The 26,435-nt window shown below is 45.4% G+C and overlaps 2 protein-coding genes across 2 annotated transcripts in view; one reads left to right on the top strand and one right to left on the bottom strand.

Annotated features, from left to right (window-relative positions):
- Positions 1-6,804, top strand: part of LOC119175053 (structural maintenance of chromosomes flexible hinge domain-containing protein 1) — a 274,681-nt gene extending 267,877 nt beyond the window's left edge. Inside the window, exons 44-49 of the mRNA XM_037426232.2 lie at positions 898-977; positions 1,354-1,457; positions 3,332-3,402; positions 4,029-4,200; positions 5,592-5,855; positions 6,258-6,804. Coding sequence (XP_037282129.2) covers positions 898-977; positions 1,354-1,457; positions 3,332-3,402; positions 4,029-4,200; positions 5,592-5,855; positions 6,258-6,370 — 804 coding nt within the window. The 3' untranslated portion in view covers positions 6,371-6,804. The remainder of the gene's footprint in view (positions 1-897; positions 978-1,353; positions 1,458-3,331; positions 3,403-4,028; positions 4,201-5,591; positions 5,856-6,257) is intronic.
- A 14,068-nt stretch (positions 6,805-20,872) lies between these two features.
- Positions 20,873-24,030, bottom strand: LOC119173492 (uncharacterized). Its single transcript, XM_037424295.2, has 2 exons — positions 23,261-24,030; positions 20,873-21,703 (listed from the first exon to the last, which is right to left on the bottom strand). Exons 1-2 carry the CDS (start codon positions 23,910-23,912, stop codon positions 21,234-21,236), a joined length of 1,122 nt encoding a protein of 373 aa, XP_037280192.2. The 5' UTR covers positions 23,913-24,030; the 3' UTR covers positions 20,873-21,233.
- Positions 24,031-26,435: the final 2,405 nt, after the last annotated feature.

Below are 26,435 nucleotides of genomic sequence, written 5' to 3'. Positions count from 1 at the left end.
CATCACAAAGGATAAGCTGAGGTTTTCAGAAACTTGGTGTTTAAGACTTGTCTGTATCACCCAATGCATTACTGTGATTACAAACTGATCCCGATGTATCCTGCGAATTTTTGCCCAAATATGTTTGTTTTACTGATAAAAAAGTAGGCTTTGTTTTCACAAAACATCGGTATTGGTTTCAGGGAGGTCTATCGGTAGTTGTAAAAACTGACGTAGTGGTCGAATATAAACAGATAGAGAAGATATTTCTGCTGCAGAACAAATCTGAATGTTTCGATATCTGAGCATATTTAAAAAAAAAAACTGTTTTCACGGGTGGCAAAGGACTGCTAATAAGGTAGTGTCATGGGCTAGCTGGTGTGTCATCATGAATGCTGAAGCATGAGCTGAAGAAAAGAACACAGAGACAAACAAGGCTGAGCGCTATCTTTCAACTGAATTTATTGAGAATTTTATTATATACACCAAAACAACAAACTTAAGACGAATGATGAGCTATGCAAAAAAGGTTGAGCAAGCCAATAAAGTCAGATAAAAATATAATAAACAATCGAAAATTGAAGACAGGAAAAACTATCACGAAGTACTGCTAGTAGGTCGGGGGAACACTTTTCACTTATTATTTAACAATATTTTAATTGTTGTAGCACAGGTACATGCCCCAATCTAGTGCTGGTGTTATTGAAAGTTGATTGTTACAGTCAAGACAAAGGAACAGTGTTAACTGACTTCAGGGCTCAGTTGTGCTTAGGGAAACATGTGTACTGATCTAGGAACATGTGAGAAAAAAAAATTTTAATATGTGTTACTTCTGTGAGTTTGCTTCACTTTACTATTTTCCTCTTTGGATTGAATTTTACTGCGACACTGTCCTAATTTACATATTTTCTTTTTCAGGCGAAGGATATCTACCGCAAAACTAATGGAAAACAGCAGGTCATCGCTCTGGACTCAATTTTTAAGAGGAATACAGCGAAGTGAGTTGTGTGTGTTCCTGTGATGCTGTGAAATTCTTGAATCTAAGTCATCATTCACTATTAACTCACACCTTTTCAGCATTGCTTCTTCATGTCTGAACAGTATATTGTAGCTAAACTCTAACACTGAAATGTAGCACAGCCAATGCTTTTAAAAAAGGGTGGATCTTTGCTGCGTGATCCAGTGGGATGCGGAAATTATCACTGTACTGAAAGTGTGCAAACTGCCCCATTAGCCATGGTTGCCTTCTCATTGAACTTAAATGGAGAATTTGCATCTTGTTAAAAATAATTATCATTGCTTGTCTAAAAAATGGGTTTAAACGCTTTTGTAATTGATGGCAAAACATGACAACCAATTTTTGCATCTTCACAGGGCGTTGCCTCACCTAAGGAACAAGTCATTCACTCCAACAGGGAATCCGAAGTTTGCACTAGACTACTTTATATTTCGGAAGGACCCTGAAGTGTGTCGAACTGGTGAGCAAAAAATGTGTAAATGCCATATGATTTGTGAATCTGTTTAAGCAAAGCTTTCATCGGGATTAGGAAAAAATTCAGCTTTTGGTTATTAACCACAATTATCAGACACTCATACGAGAGTTTGAAATTTGTGTTTAATTTGAAAAAAAAAAAAGACTAATCACAGAGTACGTGCGAACAAGGGGACTTTACTTACACATATTAAATGCTGACTGCACATTTTCACTAGAGCCATTGTCAAGGTAGCCGGCCTTCTCCATAACATGTGTGCTCAGGCCTTGCTGGCTTTCTGTTGTGTCCTTTTTTCTACATTTTTGACCCATAAAAATCTTTATGCTTGGAGACATATGCAAAAAAAAAATTTTGAGGAATCCTTAAGCTTCGTCTTTGGGCCCTGCGACGCTTTTTCTTCTGTATTCCGCAGCACTAGAGTTTGTGTAGTTTCCAATACTTAGATGAGTGCAAAAAAGATTATCGAAATTGGTACACCGTAATGGAAATTATTAGCCTTCAAACTTGAAAACCTGAGCAGACGATGAGAAGAAACGTTTGGACAGTCACGGGCCGCGTGCAGGCTGCCAAACACGCAGAAAACGAACATGAATGTAAGAGGTCCCAGACCAGTGAGCAGAGCTTCGGGTTTGTCTTCAAAAAAAAAAAACAAATGTGGTGCCAGCGTCTGGGGCCGTCTTGAGCCTTTCAAGGCGTCAAAGAAGCTGGGTGCAGTGGTGAGCTATGGGAGTGATGGGAGGAGTTGCATACAGTGGGATTCCCGACTTTCTGAGGGTAAATTCTGCTACGAACTACTTGAAAGCCTGTGGCATATGACGGAACAATTTTTCTACGGGTAATCACAAGCATGCTACTCGGTCGCTTGACTTGAGAGAGCAACATGCATGAAGTAACTGGAGTAAAGAAGAGTGGGCGCGGTCACTCTGTATTCTTCAGTACATGTACCAACATACTGAAGAACGAAAGTATGGGCTTGGAGAAAGATTCAAGAGATTCAATTATTTCGCGCCAAACCAGTAGAGTCACGATAAACATGCCAGTTTTCTGCTCTGGTGCAAATTTTTTAAAGGGGTACTGACACAAAATTTCTCAGCTGAGATAGCCTGCACTGTCGATTCCCGTAAACGTTCCTATATCATCTGCAAAATATCAACAGCTTGTTTAGCTTGTAAGGTAAATTAGTTTTGAAGTTTGTGCAAGCCCTCGACTCCATCGAGCCATTGACACCCCAGGGGACCCTTTGGGAACCCCCTACTTCTCTCCCATCATCATGCTTCAGTCAATAAAACAAGCTATGATGACGTCGTAGCCCCCCCCCCCCCCCCCTTTTTTTTTTGCAGTGTTTGTTCTCGCAGTTTGAACTTCTTGGCTGCTGGTTGCGACGGCATGGCCGTGGCGTACACTTTGACAGTTTTGTGTTCGGGGACACTGCATTTCCGTTTCATATTTGAAAGTAATTCTTCATGCGGACCGTGTGGAAGTTTGTCACAGATCTGTGTGCTGGTGTGATCAAGAGCTGCACACGCTAGGTGGCGATAGTTACACCCAATTTTTGGAGCTCTCTCAAACTGAAACAGAAACTGGTCGATAATGAGGACCCGGTGATTAATTATCTGTCGCGTGCTGCAGCAAACGATGTGTTGTGTCATGACTAACAGGCCCACAGCAACACATTGCAGCAGACAAATGTGAGGCCACAGTTTTTGTGTCAGTACCCCTTTAATGCACAATGAACACACTGGTGCATCAGTGACAGGGTCAAAGTCTTAGTGAAGCTGGTGTGTCTAGATTTAGTTTGCTTTGATGTTTACTTGTCACCATTCAAAAGCTTTATGAATTTAAACATTCTTGAATTTCAGTGTTTGCCAACTTCATTGGGGAGACCATCGTCTTAGACTCATTGGATGATGCTACCAAGTATAGGACAGAGGCAAGTAACACTGTCTGGAAAAATATTGTTATGCATGTGCATACTATAATTCTGTAACTTCAACCTTAATGCAGCCTTGTGAATTACTTCAAGTATGTACTAAACCAAAATAAATATAGGACATTTCGTAAGGATCCTGTCATTATTATTCACCAAAATTACCTGTGCCAATTCGTGAAGCATACTTGCACTGTATCTACCAGTAGTTACTGCTAGTGTGGTCTTGTAATGCCACAGACTTGAGCATCTGACTTTTTTTTTTTTTGTCCTGAAATGCCTACGAACTTAATAAGTTGATGTTATATGAAGCCAATTCAGTTGCTTTTCTTTGTTCTCTCCAACCAACTGACTTTCTTGACCATAATTGTAGACATAATTTGATATGGTGGGAAGCTGCACTGGACAATTAACCCACATGTCATCACTCACTTTCTACTATTGTGTTGCTTCCTGTCATGCCAAACTACCAAGCCTTGGCTTTCAGCTATAGTGGCCTATTTTCGTATTCTAGGGATTTTAATTTAATTTTATACGATTGTTTGTTTTCCTCATGTTGCTAAGGGCTTTTGGTCTGTAGAATGGTGAATCCGGACTCATGTAAAGTGACACACAACTTGGCCCTGCAGGTGACGAAGTTCTGTGCCTGCCCAACCTTGCTGGCCAAGACAGGTGAGCGCATTGCAAGCACGGGTAAGTTTGGTGGCCACCAAAACCGGGCACCTCCCATCGGCCAGCTTCAGGGCAACGTCTTTGGGGAGCCGCCCACGAAGGACCTTGACATAGTGCAAGACCAAATTCGTAAGTGGACGCACATTGCATACTATTTCAAAGTTATGTGCTGCAACATTGCTAGTGAAAGATTTTTTTTTTTTTTGAAGAAGAAGAAGAGTTAACTTGTGTTTAAGGTGTCAGAATAATGAACTACAATATCTAATAGAAAAAGTCCACATGTATATTACTTTGCGTCTATAAATACCATGCATTTTTAACTTGAGTATCTACAATTTTTAACTTGAGTATCTATGACGTTTATCTACAATTTTAACATAGTTTTTTCTTTGCCACACACAGGAAAATATAGACAATGAACATTGTCTATAAGGAGGTATGAGATCAAATTGGTGATGTAATTGTGGTTGTTTCCAAATACACCTTTTCATGTTAGACAGTGTTAAGCAGCCACTGAAGAAGAGCAGTGTGGTTTCATCTTGTGGCAAAGTTAGCTGGCAAGGCTTCCAACATAGCCTCCAAAGCTAGGGGGCCATAAGCTGGCAAGCATGGTGCCGACAAGAAGCATGATGCAGTGTATGTACCAGTGCTTTCTATTGCACACTACACAGCACTAAAATCTTGTTAAATGCAAATTGCAAGCATATTGCTGTTTGAATAAAAGCACCATGAGATGCATGTACTGGTGCATTGTATTGCACACAGTCACATATATTAGAATCTGCTATTGAATCAAACAGCCTAAGGGAAGGATAAGTACCTCACTCAGATTTGTCGCATTTTCGAATATTAAAAAATTATGGGCTTTTGTATTGACGTTTTTAGCTGTTATTGAATTCTAGGCTTTTCTTGGATGTACAAACCAAGTGCCTGCATGGTTGGTACAGTTGGTACCTGGGTGTGGTCAATTAGCATTTTAGACTTTTCCATGGTGTTAGAGAGCTTCCTGCGCATGTAGAAAAGTCTGGCGTGTACCAGAGAGCACACTGAGTTCATATTAGTAAGCATGTTATTAGACTTTGCCTGCAGGTCGTCCACTACTTTGCGTAAATCTAGTTTGCATTCATTACGACATCCACATTAACAGTATATCTTGTGTACAGAATTGCCGCTAGTTTGTTTGTAAGTGCTAAGAGAAAGGAACAATATAATTGGGAGAAATAGACAATGATGCCAAGGCAAGTATAGAGATGTTATTGTAGCAATTGTAATGTGAAGGAAGAAAGGTGGACAAAAAGATAACTTGCTGCTGGCTGCGACCAAACCAACAACCTTCAGGTTCTAATGCTTCACAAACTGCATTACAATGTGTTTTCTTTATTATCAGTCTGACAGCTCTGGACCAACGTGCGCTAAGGAAGCCTACAGGAAGTGACTCAATGTAGCTGCTTATTCACGAGATCAGCACGAGTAGAACTGTGAGAACACAGAGTTGTGATTGCAGTTGTCCCAATTTTCAGAGCTCCTGAAGAAGCTAAGTGGGGCCATGAAAAAACAGCGAGATGCACGGACGGAACTGGAGAAACAAAAGCAGAAGGACACCACTTTTGTGATGAAGAAGAATGACTACGAGCAATTGAAGAAGGAGCTGGCAGTGGTGGATGAGGGCATTGCAAGCCTCCAGGGTTCAGGCCAACATGATGACCGGCCTGTGCAAGACCTCGTGAGAAATTCGCCTAGGCGCCAGTCTCTGCCAGCTGTACCAATCAGCAGGTACCCTCCAGGTGAGTCGTGAGTTGAGTGCCTGTGTTTGGAAAGGTTTGATTGTCATACATGAAAGAAGCTCTAAATGTACAAAAATCTCAATGTTGCAGGAATGAATGAGCACTTTTCAGGACTGTAGTAAAACTGATAATGTTGTGTGTTCACATTCTCATCACATGCAATGAACGTCAGCTAACTGCTACACAGCAAAAAGCGATTAAAATTGCATTTTAAGATTTATGTAAGGACTAATGGTATTTTAATGTAGCTTCACCAGATTTTCATGCGATTACAGCCCTTAGTGGCACTTTGTTGCTAGTGTTTCGCTTTCTGTACAAACAGGTTTGTGCGTGTACCTTGGTGAGTTCTCGTGTAGCAGCAGTAGTGCAGCTCGGGGGTTGTCTCCTCCTTTCTTTTCACAGCTTCACCAAGAACACCCAGTGACGGCAGCACGAATGGCGTTTCTCGAAGAGCACGCATTCCTCCCGCTCCTGCCACTGCACCTGTGGAAAGGAAACGCAGGCGCATTACGTGATGCACTTTGAGCTCACACCATCATTCCACCCGTTGCGACTTAGCCTGCCGTAGGATACCTCACTTCACTTTGTGCTTCATTTGTAATCAGGGCTCTCTTCCTCATCCTTTTCTTTATTTTCCCTACATTTTTCTTTCTGCTTTATATGCAGGGCATCCTAAGCTCATTTCTGCCTGCCACAACTGTTTGCGTGGTCATCATTAGTTATTGCTGCCCACTATGTCCTCTTTTAATATTGCTGACAGATGTGTTGGCTGACATGTTTGTTCACAGTGAAATAATTTACATGTTGAGTGGCAACATATAAGGCGAGGATAGTGTAGCACATGTATATATATAGAAAGAGTACAAAGATGCATCTGTCTAGTTGAAAGTTATTATTTGTTTCTTGTGGAGATAGAAAAACCCTTGTTTTTCTGCATCAGTCACTCCTATGCTTATTTTTTTCCTCAGTGCCCTGCTTCTCAATTGGCTTTGTAGGACATTTTATATTTGGCTGGAATACAGAGCAGGTGGTAAGCTGACAGAAAGTGCTTGTAGACAAAAGTAGTCATTGTAATGTGTGTGCTATAGTCACCAGCACTTGAACGAGCCCCATTACTGGCCAACATTCTGTACAATAAGTCTGTTTAGAATTCTCTGTCCTAATTTTGCACTGTACTTCATTGGTTGCTTAACTCTTCATTTCTTTTCTCCTTCCCCTTACTTATTCTACCGCACATTATCACTGGAACAGAAAATTGTTGATTTCTGTGCGTGTCGATGATGTTCAATCTGTGCTAGCCTGTTAAAACATGCTATTGGCACAGACATCAGCCTTTTGATATTCACTGTTACTACAAATATTTGTTTCATCTTTCACATTTCACTGATCATGGCACAACACGGCTGAAATCCTTTTGTGTATATTTTTGGTTTTACATCTTTATGTAGTTTTGTTGCATATGTCTTTATTACTTTTTGGAATGGCCACTTGTCTGTGAATTCGTGCACTGCTATGCCGTTTTTGAGACGTCAGACCTAATGGAATGTATTGCAGGCCTGTATCATGCAAAGCTTGCTGAAATTAAGTTCTTTTGCTCCCCATAAAAAGACTTCCGGCGGTTGTCCAAGTTGCTTTTGTTAGCTGTGAATCAAAAGAAACATGAGATTTACATTCTTGTCAAGCCAATAAATACTTTTATGCTGATACTGTAATTCTGAACTGTGAGCTTTTGATATACATGCATTTGTAGTTTGTTTGACTTAATCTAATGAACTGATTTTATTACTGGCATGTGCAAAATTCTTATATCAGACAGATGTGATGGTTTACTCTGCATCTGCAAGCAGGCAATCAGCTGATCTGTTTTTCTTGAACAATTGTACATAATTGTGTCAATCTTATGAGCTTGTTTGAAGGAAAGGTTTTACCCTTGTGTAGTTAGTGTTGGTAAGAATTTCCAGGAAAACTGCATTGGTGCAAGTGTTGTTTTTTTTCCTTGCTGTTCTTGGGTGATGTATTGAGTGGATCCCAACCACGTAATACCGTAAAGCCCGCCAATGTTTGCTGCCTGAGAGGTGTCCTGTTAAGCTGCTGGTTGTACCATATATCTTTATCATTGCAGAGTTGTTAGCTATGACATAGTCATTTCATGTTGAGGCCATTCATCTCCTACAGCCTACCTATGTTTTACAATGACAAAGCTGGAGGCACCTTGTCATTTTGCTTTTCTGACAATAAAGTGCTCATTCGGAAGCATATCCCCATTTTCCATGTCTGTGAAAAGGTATTGCAGCCAAAAGGAATGCTCTGTGCCTGGTGATCTGTTGCTTGGTAAAAGTAGTGGGGAGTTGAGGATTTACACGTGTTGCAGGCTCTTGGTTGTCGAACCGGTTGTCAGAAGTCAACAATGGCCGGTTTGAAATTCCTAGACGAAGGGCTTAATTCGCAGTGGTGTTTTTTTAGTATGTTCTATATTGAATTGATTCAAGGGTCCCTTTAGAAACGTTTATACCTGCGGACTGGAGGGAGTGTATTGAACTTGTGAATAAGCTACGACTCTGTATGTTTTCTGTCTCTTGCGGACTGGAAGTTTGACTGAAGAATGTAGAGCTTCAAATCGTCAGAGTTGTGTCCCTGCTACATTATAATGCTGTGCCACTGCTTTTGGTAATTTCTTTGCCGTGTCCACGCGATGACCGTTTAATCTAAAATTATTAAGCTGTCCTGCTTTTTCAATGTAAATAACGTTTTCACTGGTGCAGGTACAACTAGATTTTATATGGTGGACATAATCACTCCTATGCTTTCAACTATCATGTCATCTTGAAGGAGTTTGCAAGTCTTGCATCTTGGACGGGAGCAAGGTGTTACTTTGGCAGTAGAATGAGAGTTTAGTTTTGCATGCTCTAACATGTCTTTAAAATTTCTGTTGTGGCGATACACGATCTTTACTTCAAGAAACGCTTTTCTAAAGTGCTCGTTGCTTGTCAATACAGCATTATACTTACGAACAATATTATTTATGTTTGGGAGCACATTCGAGTATTTCATTATAAATGCTGGCGGCTGGTTGGGTTGTGCTAAGGGGGCTTTTTAGCTAGTAACCTTTACGTTAGTCAAGTGGGGAACGCAGTCACTGTCGTGGCTTCAGATCCTTCTTATAGTCTCGCTTGTCCGATGAAAATTTCTTGTTTGCAGTGCTGCGGGTGGTGACCAGTGTAATCTAGGTATTTGTGGCTGCCTGTCAGTTTTCTGTAAAGATTAATCTTTTAATTTTCCTGCTTCAATAGATACTGTCATGTCTGGGAAGTTGATTTCATTGGGAGAATGGTGCATAGTAAATTTAATAGTAGAGTGAAACTTAATACATTGATCAATGAGCGTGTTTAGTGCGCTTATGCTGTGCTCCCATATTGTAAACATGTCGTCTATGTAGCGGAGATAGGTAGAGGGCTTTACTGCAGGTTATTTCAAAAGTCCCTATTCTAAATGTCCCGTAAAAATTTTGGCGCATGTTGATGCAAAAGGGGTTCCCATACCAGTGCCGTAACATTGTAGGTAGTAGGTCGAATTAAATTTAAAATAATTAAGCGTCAGGACGAATTCAAGTAAGGAGAGGTAAACTTTAGCATTATGTGTCTGCTTCATTTCTGTGAGTGACTTTGACACCGCTTCAATTTCTTCAGTTACAGGTTGTCGTAACACAGGCGCGTGCAGCTAAGCAACAAGGACGATGGTCGGGCAGTCATTGACAGCGTTTATTGTCCGCAGCGTGGTTATATACATTGGCATTAGGAGAGGGTGAAGGGAGGGGGAAAAAGGAAGAATGAAGGCGCACAGGACCCAAACGAAATGGTGCGCGCGCAGCTGGTTTTGCTGGCGTTATAAACGAAACAAATACAACATTTCTTTCCTCTTAAACGTGGACCCGTTGTACCGGGTTTTTAACTCTTGTCGATCGCCTCAGCGTTGGCTGATGCGGGACCACCTCAGGCGAGGGTTCGTCCGTAGCGACTGGAGGTTCCGTAGCAGCTGGTGGGGAAAACTCACTCCGACCATTCGCGGCCAGTAGCTCTGGGCTTCACTCTTGCTCATTCCACCTGGACATGCGTTGCAACGCAGGAGACGGGACAGGAGTAGTCACGCTGGCAGATTCAGCTTCAGCGTCCGCGCCTTCAGCCGTCCCCGCAGTTGCAGACTCTGGCGTCGATTCGCGGCGGCGGCGGACTTGGTCGATATGACGCTGCACTAACCCTCTTGGTGTGTCCACTGCTATCATTCTCGCCCCCGACGCAGCTTTTACGCGTCCAGGCGTCCATATTTTACCGGCACCGTAGTTGCGCACGTAGACGCTGCTTCCTGGCGAGATGGTCCAATCGTCAGCACCCGGCGACCAGTTCCCATCCCTGGGCGGCAGGCAGGTGTCGAGACGGGACCGCAGCTGGTAACCGAGAAGTATCTCCGAGGGTGACTTTCCTTCTTTTTGCGGGATCCTCCTGTAATGTAATAGCAGGCGCATGATGTTATCTTCTAGTGGACCATCTTGCATTTTCCGCAAGCCATCCTTAAAGGTTCTGCTCTTTCCGCTGCTCCATTCGACTGAGGATGGAAAGGCGCTGTACGCAAGTGCACAATATTGTTTCTTGCTATTAACGTGGCGAACTCCTGGCTCGTAAATTGCGTGCCATTATCGGACACGATTGTGCGTGGCACTCCGAACCGACGAAACAGACTTCGTAAGCAGCGAATAGTACCCGCTGTGTTCGCATGCATCATAGGTATTGCTTCAATCCACTTCGTGTGAGCATCTACCACCACAAGTATCATCTTGCCAACTAATGGGCCCGCAAAATCGATGTGGATTCGGGACCACCTCTCGGCCGTTTTCGGCCAACTCACCGGTGGTGCTGCAGCAGGCATGGGCAGGTTTTCTACACAGTTTACACACTGCGCCGACAATTCCTGAATCTCCCTGTCCATCCCTGGCCACCAAAACAGTGACCGTGCCACCGCTTTCATTGATGAGGAGCCTTGGTGTGTTTTATGTAGCAGCTGCAACATCCTTTCCTGCGCCTTCCATGGTATGACGACTCTGTTGCCCCAATAAATTAGCCGGTGAGCCATTGACAGCTCCATTTTGTGATCAAAAAAGGGCAGCAAGTCGGGCACCATTCCACTTGTTGTTCGAGGCCAGCCATGCAAGATGTATTCCACGACACGGGCTAACAACGAGTCCTTGGCAGTGAGCTCCTGCAACTCGTGCGTCGTCACTATACCTTCGTCCAGGGCCTCCAACGACGGGACGTACTCGGGAGGCTCCCCTTCGGCTACTGGTTCCGCTGCCGCCGGGGCTGGTAGTCTGCTGAGGGCATCTGCTGTCAGTAGTTGTTTCCCCGGAACGTACTGTAGCTTGTACTGGTAGCCTCCTAGGAACAGTGCCCACCGTTGAACGCGCGGCGGCCATCGACGGCGTTTGGTGGTTAGGTTTGAGCAGTCCCAGCAGTGGCTGATGGTCGATTACCAGGGTGAATTGCCTACCTAGGAGGTAGTCACGAAAACGAGAAACGCCAAAAATCAGTGCCAAGGCTTCTCGCTCCAGCTGAGAGTAGCTCCGCTTTTGTTAACGTTCTGGAGCGAAAACCGCTTGGTCTGTGCTCATTTCCCGCCGAGTGAAACAGAACAGCACCCACGCCATACGAGGAAGCATCACATTCTAGCTTCAGTTCCCTGTTGGGATCAAAATGAACGAGAAGCTGCGCATTCTTCAACATTTTTTTCGCTTTCTCGAACGCTGACTGCTGCGGTTCCCGCCATTCCCAACGGGCTCGTTTTTCCATGAGCTGATACAAGGGGCTGAGCACAGTCGACATGTTGGGCAGGAAACGTGCGTAGAACGTGAGCATGCCAAGGAACGAGCGCAATTCGCTAACGTTACGCGGGCGCGGGGCTTGCATGACGGCGTCTACGTTCTTTTCAATGGGGTGGAGGCCTTGCCGATCTATACGATGGCCAAGGTAAGTCACAGAAGGTTGCCGAAGCTTGCATTTGTCAATCCTAAGTTTAACGCCGTGCTCTCGGAACCGCTTTAACACTCTCTTGAGCTGCTCTCCGTTATCACTCTTGCCTTCTGACACTAGCACGTCGTCAAGGTAGGCTTGAACACCCGGCAGCCCGCTGAGTACTGCATCCATCTTTCTTTGAAAAATGGCCGGTGCAGAGCTATTCCAAACGGAAGTCTGTTATACCGGAAAAGCCCTCGGTGCGTGTTAATGACGCACAGCCCGCTGAACGCTTCGTCAAGGGGCACTTGATTGTATGCATCTTTTAAATCCAAGATGCTGAAATATTCGCCTCCGTTTAAGCTTGCGAACATGTCCTCTATCACCGGAAGAGGGTAATGCTCCACCTCACATGCCGGGTTAAGGGTAGCCTTAAAGTCACGGCATATCCTTACGCTCCCATCCTTTTTCAAAACGACCACATTAGGTGTAGCCCATTCTGCATGTTGCACGGGCGATAGAACACCAAGTGACACCAGCCGATCAATTTGACGAGAGTGTATGATCACCGTGCCTAGTGTATGATTACCTCGAGAGGGCGAGCGATGATGGGCTTGAATTTTTAGCATTCGGCGGCTCTGCACTCATATCTTTTACATCGCTGTCGGTTGCCTCGGCTGCAATGGACATTGATTCAGCCTCCTCGAGGGTTAAATCTTTATGTGCCAGTAACTGCTTGCCCAAGTTAGTTGAGCGTACGCCGCAAACAATCCTGTCCCTCAACATCCGGTTCAGCGCACTTCCGAAGTTGCAATTGTCTGCTATGCGCCGTATTTCGACTAGGAATGCGTGCACTGACTCCCCTTCTTGTTGGCAACGGGTGAAAAACTTGTAGCTTTCTGCAATCTCGTGACGCTTGGGATCGTAGTAATCATTTAATGCTGCGACCGCTTTGGCGCAAGTAAGGGAATTCAGCGTCCGAGGGGCAATTAGCGCCGCTAGCACTTGCACAGTCTGCGTGCTGAGTGCTGCCACCAGAAGTGCTCTCTGCCTTTTGGAGTCGGTAATAGCATTTGCTTCAAAATACGCTTCAGCCCGAACAAGGTATGGTTTTCACTTATCTCTTGTGTCGTCGAAAACTGGGAGCTGGAGGCTGGTCATGGTCGCCGGTACTTGTTGCGGCAGGCCGTCGGCTTCAACTTTCACGGCAGCATGGGCGGTTTCCGGGCTTGTCGCCACTGTCGTAACACAGGTGCGCGCAGCTAAGCAACAAGGACGATGGTCGGGCAGTCAACGACAGCATGTATTGTCCGCAGCGTGGTTATATACATTGGCATTAGGAGAGGGTGAAGGGAGTCGGGGAAAAAGGAAGAATGAAGGCGCACAGGGCCCAAAGGAAATGGTGCGCGCGCAGCTGGTTTTGCTGGCGTTACAAACGAAACAAATACAACACAGGTATATATTTGTTCACAAAGAGCAAAGAGTATAGATCTAATGTTGTCAGAATGGCCTGATCCGATTGTGTTTCTGCTTCATTTATGTTATCCATCATTAAGAGGAAACGAGGTGTATCCTCAATAAAGGACAGTGGGATGAATGGTATGTTAGATAGATGATGATTTAGAAATTTTGATAGTGACTCAATAGGTTTATTGTCAGTAGGTCTGCCTGGATTTCCATGGTAAGTTGTTTGTCTGTAGAAATCTTATAAATCTTTGGAAGGAGGTGAAAGCAACCTGCTTGTTTGTTTTTGGGCATGAGAAACCGGTGCTCGGAGGGTGTGATCAATTTCCTGGCTAGAAAATTTGTTATGATGTGTTGTATGCTATTACCATATACTTGGGTTGTGTCTGAGGCTAATTTTCGATTGTGGGTGTTGTTGCCGAGTTGTCTGATAGCTTTATTTTTATATTTTGCCAGATTACTACACTATCACCCTTGTCCGTTGGTTTTATTTCCCGTCTCTTTGAAAGTTGTTTTAAGAAGTCATGTTCGGCATTAGTGAAGTTCTTTGGCTTTCGACTCTGTTTTGTTGTACTCAGGATTTTTCTTAAAACTAGCTTTATGTATTGATCTCGCTCTTGGCATCGTTTTGTATCTGGTGTCCAGCTGCTCGGCAGTCGCAAGGAGTCGTGATTAACTTCTTCCATGTCTGCCTTATCAAAGAAGAACTCCTTTATGTGCAAACGCCTTGAAAATTCAGTTTTGTCTTTGTGAAGATCGTATTTGTCGTATTCCTTCACTGCATTGTTAGTGGGGCAAAATGTAAGGCCCCGCCTGAGCAGATCTATAATCGACTGGACTTCAGCTTTGTGTTATGTCTAGCACTTCGCTTTTGCATTCCAGGGGTTGCTCTGCAGTTACAGAATTCGGTGACGTGTTCATTGAATTATTGAGGGTTATGTTAGTAGCATGAATTTCCTTGTCTTATGCTTCATCAGCAATTTATCTTCTCTACGTTCTAAAATAGAATATAAGCTATGTGTTTCAAGAATAATTCTGCAGATGAGCATGAAACGGCTTCTTGGGTCAAAAAATTTCATTTTTCGATAGCTCTTGGGAAGAGGCTATACTCATAAGAATGAGTGAAAACAGCACGAATGAACATTGAATGGCAATGTCTAGAAGTTTCCTCATGAAGAATACCAAAATAGTCAGCATACACAAAATGCACTACGTTCGCCTTTCAATCGGTGGGCTGTTGTGCCTGCCCATTTTGCCTGTGTGAAGGGACTAGTTCAAGGAGTGAACACGAGCCTTGCACCACCAAAGATACTAGAAATGTTTGCTGTAGCAAGAGCAGTTTCGTTATTCTGGTGCTCGCGTAGAACAAGAAGGTCTCACAGAATATGGGATTGTGAATTTTGCCGGCACGGTTCGATTGCCTGTAAGGCGTGGCCCCTAATTTACCACGTTGGAAGTGCTATCTTGTTGTTCACTTCAGTGCAGAAAATGCCGGAGGTACCTTAAATGGATGTAGATAAGATGTGAGGTGCTGTACATGTGCTAACATGTACAACATGTGTAACGTAATACTAATGAATGTTCAGCACGTGAAGCAAGATGTTTATGCATCGTGCAGCTGATGATGAAAGGTGCGCTGTGAGGTCACAAGGGTTTCGACATTTAGGCATCATTGCACAAAAGCAGCACTCCCGGCATGAGACCTGGTTTGTTCTTTCAGAGCGCTGACGTGGTTATTATGCCACCACTGCCAACCAGGTCACTCAGATGATAATTTGGTCATTGCCAGATCTAATAGCATCAGCAGTGGAAAGTTCAATGACGAATTTGATGGAAACTGTTTATGTGCCTAACGGAATGATTGGCACAAGTAGTGAATACTCACTTGACACAACTCTGGCAGGGTGGTATTCGATGCACCCCTTCACTAGTGTAGGTTACTATTTCATCTGAACCAAGCTCTTCGAAGCCAAAGTGGGGCACGCCAAACACAAGCTATACAATAATTTACCTTTAGAGCAGGAGTTATATTGGAGCTGTGACTCAAGAAAAATTTTAAATACGGGCTTCTCTTGGAGCACAGGTTCCTGCATGAACCCCAAATCAGAGAAGAAATACCAGCATGAAATCCCATAAAGAAAATTAAAAGCTATCATCTTAGAGAAACTAGTGAGTGCTACAGATATTTTACCAAAGCAGGTAGTTCAAAGCATTACAGTGCGATTGCCGTACGTTCTATTCGGCAGCTGCTGATTAACCTTTGCAATCGTTAAACTCCTATGTAATTGTTTTTACAAGAAACTTGGCTTACAGAGTTAAAGTGTTTAAAAAATAAAGGTTTTTGCTCATTTCGCATAGGTCGCCCCTCTCTAGGTGGCCGTTTTTCAATAAGTCGATCCCAGATATATCGAACTCGAAGGGGATCGCTAAGTAGTTTGATGTATTAATAATTAAATATGCAAAATTGTATAATCCTTAACCTGACGATTTTCTCGCTGTACGCTTAAGAAAAGGTCAGAACTTTTTTCACAAGTTACTGAACCTTGCATAATAGGCGCATCCCCAGTTTGGTCACGAGAAATCTGTAATTTCCGCCAATAATATGTGCATCCCGGACTTGGCCGTGATCAGTAGCTCCGTACATTAACGGGAGGGGAGGGAGGAAAAATAAAGTCACAGCTTTGCCGCAAAGGCGAAGCAATGAACGCGATAGCAACATTTTGAAAGGTCACGCGCAGAATGGAAAGCAGATCGAAATGGGCCCCGCGTTTTTCGCACTCAAATTACGCACGAAACGTGCTCACCGGTGCGGATGCACGTTGATAAGGGTCTCATTTGTTACTTCGCTGAGTCTGAAAAGCGCGCGCTTGTCGCGAACCGAGGCTGTAATGATTGCGGTAACCTTCGCGCGCCCGGTAACTATAGCAGAATCGTTCCACGTAAAACCCGAGGGCAGCCAAGGCGTACCATCCTCCCTGCCTCAAGCACCGCTGTGGGCTCGCGGAGTGTGGAAGGGCGCTAGCATCTGCTGCGCCTCACAACGTGGCTAGAAGGGAAGGACCGATGAACGGGCAGCAAAAGTTGGCCGCCATTCGAGTGTATGCCGTGATGGCGCTGCGGTCAGGGGCGCCGTGGCGATCAGAGGCGTTCTGTGCGCTTGGCTGGGACAACGCCTCACTACAGTGGAAACGCGTTATTGAATTATATACAACTTTATGCAGTTTTTTAGCATTGCACAGTTTGTATTGCGCTACTGTTATTGTGGAATTTTCGAATACGAGGTACCCAGTCAAGTTATCTTCCAAGGGAAAGCAAACAGGTCTTATGGAAATGCCACATTGATGCACTACCACAGTGAAAGCGGAGTTTATGCTACTGTGCACTTTGCTCGTTTCATTCGTAGGCCTCCATATGCGTGAAAGGAGATAACTTGGTTCACACCAGCCAGATCAGTATTAAACAATAGCATATGTGGTAATCCAACATTAAATTGTTCTTTTATGCTCTGTTCAGATACGAAATAAATGCGCCATATTACGCGGTAAACAAACTTTATTGCGTGGAATGCACTTGAAAATTTCTGCGGCTTCTTTCACATCACGCAAGGCTTTACTCTTTCACATTTCTTGTCGCTAATTTCTTGATTCAGACCCTTCAAAAGCAAGTGGATTGTGGCCAAACCATGGAGCAGTGTGGGAACCGAACCGGGGTTGTTGGGGACCAAGTGGGGATCAAACCGGGGTCATTTGTGTGGCAAGCCGATTTTGTATACCACGCGACCACGCCTTTTTTTTTTTTCTTACACGGCCACGTCTCTGCTTGTGAAAGCTACTTTCATTGCATTTCCAAGCTGAGGAACTTTTTTTTTTTCACCGCTTTCAAAGGCCACGCCTCTGCTTGTGAAAAAAAAAAGCTCGCCCTCGAGGACCTGGAAGAGCAACAACAACTCGTCGCCAGGGCCAAGAGGGCAGTAGAAGCCAGAGGGTTCCTGGACTAAGGAGCCCTCCCACCTCAGGGTGACATCGGGCATTGCTTGGAACACTGTTTCAAAATAAACGTTTACTTCTCTTTCTCTCTGCTTGGAAATGCAGTGAAAGTAGCTCCCATGCTCTACACGAACACATCAGTCCCGCATATATGCTTCTCAATTCAACGTGAAATGTTGCAGTAATAATGCATGGTCAAGAGTCCATTGCCAACGGGTGTCATAATATGTATTTATCCTGGTGGCTCCGTGGTTGAAAGCTGGTTTCCCACTACAAAAGGCACACACGCTACTGCGCCTATTTCCTAAGGGCCACATATAGTGGGTGCATAGCAAATTCTAAAATGTTTGATATGTGGGGTTTAACGTCCCCAAACCACCATATGATTATGAGAGACGCCGTAGTGGAGGGCTCCGGAAATTTTGACCACCTGGGGTTCTTTAACGTGCAGCCAAATCTGAGCACACGGGCCTACAACATTTCCGCCTCCATCGGAAATACAGCCGCCGCAGCCGGGATTTGAACCCGCGACCTGCGGGTCAGCAGCCGAGTAACTCAGCCACTAGACCACCGCGGCGGGGCAATTCTAAAATGTTTCATGCACTATATCAGTACGCACTACGATTAGGATGTCGCTGTGGCGTTCAACTCCTGAAGGCGCAGCTTTGGGGTCCCCTCATTTCACTTTTTTTTTTTTAAGTAGATGGCGTCTTCGCCAGCACAAAGCGCTCGTGAATCAGGGGTAGCCACCCTGTCAGAAGCACACGCAAGTAGTCTGCAGCAATACACGCAACAATGACAACAACAAGCCGACGGCAAGGTCCTTGCTCATCTCTCTTTCTCTCTATCTAGAGAGAGCTCTCTCTCTCTATATATATATATATACCTTTAATACTATCCTTTTAATCCCTCCTTACCCCCATCCCTCGTGAGCTACTGTTGAGGTGTCGCACTTTGATGCAGACAGTTACGGGGCTCACTTTTCTTTTCTCTTTATTGATCGCTTTAGCAAGGTTTTGACAACCGGAATGGCCTCTCTCCGTGGAAACGCTGACGGCGCCCCAGACGGTAGCGCTATTTTATGCCTTAGCGGCGATCACGCGAAAGAGGACCACCCTCTACTATGGCTGGCTGCCGCGCTCAGCACACCTCCCCTTCTGGTCACCCTAACCACGGCCTCTGCGTCTTCAAAGCCCAGTGTGACACCGAGAGCTGTGTATGTGTTGGGAGGGTTTGGTTGAATACACTCAGTCACGAATGTGTATCGGTGTCTCTTAAGCTGTACCTATCCCTACCACACGCGTGACTCGCCACAGTGACGACGAGTTCGCTGTCAGGTGGTGCCATCAAGCGGGGCCTGGTTGAATCAAGCAAGCACTGAATTTTTCAATGGCTGTTGTTTCTGCATACTGTGGCGCTCCAGCTACTTTCGTTCTGCCGCGCTGTGAAGGTGAGCAACACTCGGCAAGACGGGTGACTTGAAGTATGGTCCCTTCTTAAAGGGTGCTAACGCCGTGCGGACTAATAAGGCGTGTTATCTCAGGGGCCACACTATTTCAGCATGCATTATTCATAGGTTCTTCTGTTGTTGTGGAAGGCGCCGATATCGTTGTGCACATGGCAATGCCGGAATCGACCCTGTAATAATTTTATTTCACGGGACAGACTACCTTGATTTCAGCCTATGGCGACACACATTGGCTATTTTTGTTATGGGAAGTGACGTCGTCTCATGTGACGTGACGACCAACACCGTTCGCTTTTGATTGGCTTGACGCGACAAATAGCATCCAATATTCACGTTGGGGTAGGTAGGACATGCGAGTGAATGCTAAAAACAGCAAAAACCTTTTTTATACTTCTTCAGAAAGAAATTATTCCTGTTTCTACATGATGTATTTTCAGAACAACGAACACTACACTTATAGCCTGCGATCGAGGCTACAATACGCCAGCAACTATAAGTGGGAACGCATGCCGTGTTTTAGAGAGCCGAAAGTGCGACAGACGGTGGGCGCCGGCGTCGCTGTAGAATGCGTATTGCATGCAAGCCGAGAAGTGACCACGTCCAAAGCTTGTGTGCGTATCTTGCACAGTGTGACTGTGGGAGCGTCTGCTACCCGACGCACGTGGTTCGTAGTAACAATGTCAACGACGCTGCCATAAAGAACGGTAGCGAGGCATTGTCTGAAGGCCACAATGAGGTGACATTTCCGGCATGTTATTATGAAACGCGTGGTGTGATTGTAAGCGCTCTTTCACGTCAGCAGGCGAGTGAAATGCGAAAGAGAACGTTCCTCGTCGTAGTCTGCTCGAGTTCTGAACTTTGAGGACTCATAACTTCACTTTCCGTGCGCCAATTTCCATATTTTTTGTTGCATTCGTCTCAGTAATCATCGCTATACGCGTTCCGGTGCTAACTAAGGCTTTGCCAAAACTGTCGCAGGGCCCCTTTAAGCATCAATTCGTTAGACAGTCATAGTTAACGTGATAGCGTAGGTTATTGGAATGGCGTTACCATGCAGCAAACGTTCGTTGTGGAAAGCGCCTTATAGTTTAGCAGTATAGCGTTTACGTGCCCCAGCTGTAACGGTGGCGCCACCTATCGGATGGTCAATAAGTTATAGACAGGGAAAAGGAAAAGAAAACGAGGATGTTTGCCTATGCCACCGCGCAAAGCATTGTTACAAGTTTATTTTACTAATAATAAAAGCAAATTATAATGAACCACGCACTAAAAGCAAAAAATATGTTGCCGATTTGTTTACATTGATCTTGCAGTTAGGGCTAGACACGTTCTAAATGGGAAGCTATCTCAAAAATACGCCAACTTATCCGCAATACTCGGTCATCGAAGCTTACTGAAGGCAAGCGAAGCCACTTTAAACAGTCGTTTCCGGTGAACAAGGTGAATCTTTCAACAACTACGCCAAAATCACTTCGAAGTGGGCGTCCGAAAGTGCCGTCATGTTTACGTACACTTACGCTACCACGGTAACTTTAAATCTGAAAAATACGGCGCGTACGATAAACGGTACGGGTAACGTATACGTATCTGCGCATGCGCACTTCGATTCCGATATCACGGTACGCCCGGTATCACGGTAAGCCCGGTATATTATAACTGTCTATTAACTCAAAGACTCGGTCACGCTACCAGGTGAAATTTGGGTCTAACGCAACCCTGACGCTGCAATACTGTGCACCTTTATCGCATGCCTTTATCATTCGTCTCCCGAGTCCGTTTGTTCTAATAAACTCCTATGCCCAAACTTTTAATAAGCTGCCTTATGGAACTATTGATATAAGATATAGTGATGTATTCTCATTATCAGCTTCTTTGCTCTGCTGATATTCAGGCGTCAGAAGTATACGCACCATCCACCTGGGATCCCTGTGGCACTACAATGACAATTACAAAATGAAAGGAAGATATAATTACGCCTACATAACACATAGCTGCGCACGTAAACTGGCGTGATTCGTTAAAGCAACCGTTGTAATTATAAGGTATAGTGGTCTATTCCGATTATTGCGTCGTAAAATGTTAGTACAAGACCAAGAAAAATCACCTGTGGCCATCTTGAGGTGGCATTTATTTGTAAAAAAAATTAACAAGGCATAAATGCACATATTTTGTCGACATTTTGTCCATCAGCCCCTCCACCTTGACACAGAAAGCCCAATATCCGGAGCGAGAGTACCCATCAGAGGAAAAAAGTCAAACGAATGGATGCAGCGTTCCCTAGACAAAAGCAACATTGGTGCAATAAATTACGCGAACTTAGTGCAGAAAGGCGATGAGAAAAAGGTGCTGCATCAGGGTCTATTTCTCTAAAAGTAGCCGTTACCGATGACAGAAAGCACCGAGAGTTCTTTCTTATTGAAACTTAAGGAGGGCGCGTGGTTCTGTGGTTCGCGACAACGCGTCACGCTGCGGGCGTCACCTTGCCGTGCTCGTTCGCGGTAACCGCAGGCTTTGAAGAAGTCGAGCTGGTGTTTTCCGTTGTGTCCGTCGGCTGGACGTATTTGAGCACCTCTGCAACCTGGGGCACTTCCGTCTTATCCTTGCTGTGAACTGCGGGCTCGGCAGCGACACCTTTGGGAGGAGCGATCGAAAAATCGGCTGCGTCTACGTTGACGCTGGGCACGACCGACTTCTCTGGAACCACGGCGACGGGCTCTGCGGGAATGACGGGCACGCTCTGGGCGTCGTCCACGATGTACCGCAACTCGGTGGAAGGCATCACTGCTGCCGCCATGGCGTGGTTGTGCTCTGCTGTGGCGGCCTGCTCGGCAATGGCGAGCATCAGCGCGTCTCGGGCAATGTCGGCCCCCTGGTCGCCGTCGTGGTACCAGCTGGCTCCCTGGAACTCTTTCTCCTCCAGCTGCTTGTCACCTGAGACGAAAAAAATCGAGACCGGTTAAGCTGTTTGCTACGAATTATCGCTGGTCATTGCGCGTACCAGGATGATAGCGCACTCGAGGTCCGGGAGGCACGTGTCGTCAGTAGCTAGCTCGTGTAGTGAACATCATTACTTAGCCTTTCTGCAGTGGAAGCGAGAAGTGGTGCCAATATGTTGAGTGCACCTTCATAAACTTATCAACCTTCTCATTGAAATGGAAGTTACAAATTCAAATCAATTTGATAATTTACTTGTGTATATCGCAGCCCCGTAATAAGATTATAGAAAGATGAAAAATATAGTTGACCTGGTAAATAAACTAGACGCGTAAATTACGCCAATTATTCCTTAACAACACACTTTAAAAAGTGTTCGTCCAGTTGTTGTCCAATGATTTGAAAGACATGGCGCGAGGTTAAAACCAGAGATCTTTCCACTGAATGCGGTATTAGTAAGTCAACTACCACGTGCATATGTTTGTCGTTTTGTTATGTCAAGTAACCGTTGGCAACTTAATTAGGCCCGTATTCACAAACCAATTTTGACCTTACTTCAAGTTTTGTTCTAGCTACTGTACTCTCAATTTGCGTTATAAGGGCACAAAATGACCACATGGTAAAAAATTGCTACAAGGTTGGTTCATGAATACTGGTCTGCTTTGCTCATCCAGCGTAATAAGGATTAAAAGCAACAAGAAAAACTCGAGGTAAGGATGACGTTGGTTTGTGTGTACGGGCTGAGACCAACCTGAACGCTAAGTGCATGCAGCTACGGAATCGAGTGGATTAGGAACAAGTTACGTAAGGGAAGTACTGCCATGTGATTAAGTTTTCCGCCAGGGAGTCTCTAAAACTTGTCTTTGCGGTAGTACACTATTACGCGCCTTACTTAGATATTGTGCGTTTAATTCATGGTTCGAACGCCGACGGCGCTATCGGAGCATTTATCGCTCACTCTCCCATGGCTATAAATATATGTAGCAGCGGTTTCGCTTGTCAGGACTCGCTGTGATGTAGTATGCAATAAACAAAACTCGAACATGCGCTTTTCAAAAGATGTAAAGCGAGAAGTTTGCAACTTGACGTAATCTGACGGTTGTTATGGTGGCTCCGCGTGCGACACGTATGTCCTAGAAATGATATGAGATGAGACTCTGCCATTAGAATATGCCAATATGTGCCGTCATAGCTCTTACCACGGCATCCTCTTCTCGCACAGAGAGCGATGGCAAGATCAGCGTATAGCAGCGATATTAGCTGTGTCGTGAATCGACCAGCTGCACGCACGCACAATGACTCCACTGTGCCTGCTATTCCTTTATAAATCATGTCCGAGATGTTCAGCGCTTGTGTTGCGAGACATTCGATTTCAACCAATCTGTTTTATTTACATTTTTTTGATACAATGACAAATTTTCACTGCGTTAGTGTGCGACATTATATTCAAGCTTTAGGTTCTCATCCTTCGGCAAACAGTGGAACGAAAAACTGCATTCTCGCGCCAAATCATTTTGTTTTCTTCATTTGAATCTTCGATCAATGCTGACTCACCATTGATGTCGGCGGCGTGGAACTGGCCGTTGATCTTCTCGTGGCTTCCGTGGATGGTGCTCCACTCGTCGATGTCGATTACTCCGTCGCTGTTGGTGTCGTACTTGCTGAACTCGAGCGCGGAGCCGTACTGCTCGACGCCGTCGGGAACCTTCTCGTCCCTGGTCGCCTCGTCGTCCACGATGACGGTGCTTGTCGCCCCTTCATGGGGAACACTTTCGGTATCCAGCACCACCTTGTGCAGGTTGGGGCTCTCTACTGGGTCCTTGGCGCCAATGTCTCCGATCGACAGAGTTGGCGCCTTCTCGGCCTCTACCTCCTCTTCCGCGTTTGCGCGGAAGGAACTGTGAGCCGCCGGTGCGACTACCGGCTCCACGTCTGAAACAACTGTCTCAACCGAATCCACTTCGGGTGTCTTGTAAGGTTTCGGCTCAACTTCAACATCCTCTCCGACTTCCTTTTCGATGGTGTACGTGGACGGTATTTTTTCCGATATGATGGGCGTCTCTCCTCCGGAATGATTGATCTCCGGCTGAATGGCGAGGTCGGTGTTTATGGGCGTGATGTGGTCCGTCTTAGGGTCAGCTATCGGTAACGCCCTTGCCGTGACCGCTACTATGAGCATCAACGTCACCTGTTTTCTGCACATCATTTGCCTCTCTGTGTGTTCACCGTGAACTGCGTTGTAAGGAACTGTGCGGTGCAGAGTGGATGAGGCCCGCTTTTTAGCTGCGCGCCGGGCGGCATTTTGTGGTTCCTTTCCCTCTTACCGCTGTAATGCCCACCTTCTCGCCCAGCGTCTGACGGAGCAAGGGAAGCTTGTTGGGCCTGCCCCCTCGCCTCAGTTGCCCCCAACATTCGATAGCGTCTCCCTCTCACTTTCATTACTTTTTATCTCTGGCTGAGCGTAATGCAATATTCGGTGCGGGCGACAGCCTCTTATCTTGAGAGGAAACAAAAATGTGCATCTTGTGCCCAAATGCGTGTATCTGTATGCACTACAGACACTGCGCGAATATTTGCGCCTCATTTGAAAGTGTAGTAACTACCCACAGCCAGCCACATGAATCTTGCTCGAAACAGTCATCTGTTGCGAGCAGATGACTGTTGTCTATTACTGAAAAAAGTAAATAGAAATTTATCAATTTCGATTTACTTTTTGGCAGAACATATCTGATCGTAAATGGATGGATGGAAAGTCTCGGCGGAGATAGGAGGAAGTTTTCAGGCTACCACCCTATTCACCGTCATTCCACTCATTTGTGTATCAGTTATCAGTACCGTGGTAATGTGCGGCCAGTAATGTGGTTCGTCAGTTCCCCTAAACTACACTGATCCATTCATAGTGATAAATACCAACTTTCATTGCAAACAATAACGTTCTAGCAAGTATTCCAACGACATCGATTTGTATTCCGGAGCTTGGATGTTGTTGTACCTTCTCTGTTGTGAGCTTCCACGTCGGCGGATGTACGCGAGGTTATGGAGCGCCCTCATTGAAGTGAGACCCTCCATAGTTTATTGCTTCATTGAGCGGAAGCTGTCTGCCGGGTGTTCGGACGCGGAATCTGTTCGCAAGACGACTTTTGCCGCCAACTTTCGCAACCGGCATGATTAGGTGGCTCCGGCGAGGAGAGGACTGAACGAGGGAACGAACGATAAGGGCGGGCGCCCCTGAAAGGGCTGTGCGCGGATTCTACGGGCTGCCCAATTCCGGCGGTATCGACGCGGTCAAGCACCTTTCGCGCCGGACATCGGCCCGGTGGAATCCCCGCAGGGCGGAAGTGTGCTGCTGTCTCTACGAGCGCTGCAAAGAGATTTTCACGGGCGGCGCGCGTGTGTTTGTGTGCGAAAGATGAAGAGGTGAACCGAGACGAACATCGGTTGCTACTCTACAATGAGAGAGAAACCGAAGAAGAAAATGGAAATGGTAACACTTGATGCTGGCACACTCATAGCAGCGTTCAGCGATCATTCAAAGGCGTTCCATTCATGTCCATGTTTAATTTACTATTAACCATAGAAAGTGTGAGGACACGTTGTGGTTGAGGCCCACTTCCCTCGAGTTGACAGTATGGATGGTAGTGAATGAAAGAACACAGCTACAGAACGTGTATCGCAATAACGCGTCTACTGACGAAGGGGAACCACCACTGGCGATTCACGTGACCTCATTGCGTGCGCAAAAAAGAAAAGCGAGCCGAATCGCTCGTCAAGTATTATGTTTTAAAAAATATCCTGACGGAGCCCCCCTTCTGTTCTGCTTTCTCTCTTTCCTGCCCTTTTTCTTGAAATTTGTGTTGCTCTTTCTATTGCTCTTCCCTTGCTCTTTTTCGCTTCCTTGCTTGTATTTATCTACGTTACCCAAGCGCTATGCTTTTTTCGATGATGAAGATCAAGAAGACTTCTTTTTGGCGCGAGAGATATGCTACGCACGACGACCACAGCACGTGACAACCCGGCCCCCGAAAGTGCTAAAACGAATATTAGCGTGGATTGCACGAGGTATGTTTAAGTACCGTTGGTCGTTCTACTATCAAGAAAACTGCGTTGATCTTAGAATAGGAAATTAACACACTTTCAGAAGTTAGTTCACATGAGGCTGCGAAACCGACTCGCTACACGCATGACCGGACACCTGATTTTACCGAAGCGGCGGGGGTCACCTTTCGAGAAGTCCTCAAGTTGAGTATGAGATGGCCAACAACGTATTCAGGTTCATAATTCGTTTTAGGGCGTGAAAAAAAACAACAAAAACAAGCGAGAACGCCCGACAGAGTGCCTCGTGTGTAGTGCTCTGTCCTCTCTTGTGGTTGTGTCTTTTCGAGCCCTAAAATAAATTGCGAACGTACACTAACTCACCCAACAAAATGTTCTAAACGTCTTGAAGATATACATTCAAAATGTCATAGAAATCGGGACAACTATACTCCCCCCCCCCCCCCCCCACTATGGATTTGACCGCGTTTGCGGGAGTCTTAATTGCGTGTGAGGCCGCAACACCCATGCAGTAACGCGATCCGTAAATTCTGAAAACAGTTGCAAACAAGGCTTGCCGTGGTACGACCACGATGATGCTCCCACGTGAAGATAATAGTTATAGCGCGAGACTAAAACGACGACACAGAGACAAGGAGGACACGAAGGACATGAGCGCTATGCCTTCTTGTCTCTG

This window comes from Rhipicephalus microplus, chromosome 5 (assembly GCF_043290135.1).
Source record: "Rhipicephalus microplus isolate Deutch F79 chromosome 5, USDA_Rmic, whole genome shotgun sequence".
NCBI classification, from domain to species: Eukaryota; Metazoa; Arthropoda; class Arachnida; order Ixodida; family Ixodidae; genus Rhipicephalus; species Rhipicephalus microplus.
The sequence above is the reverse complement of the archived record's forward strand: the minus strand, read 5'-3'. Positions and strand labels throughout refer to the sequence as shown.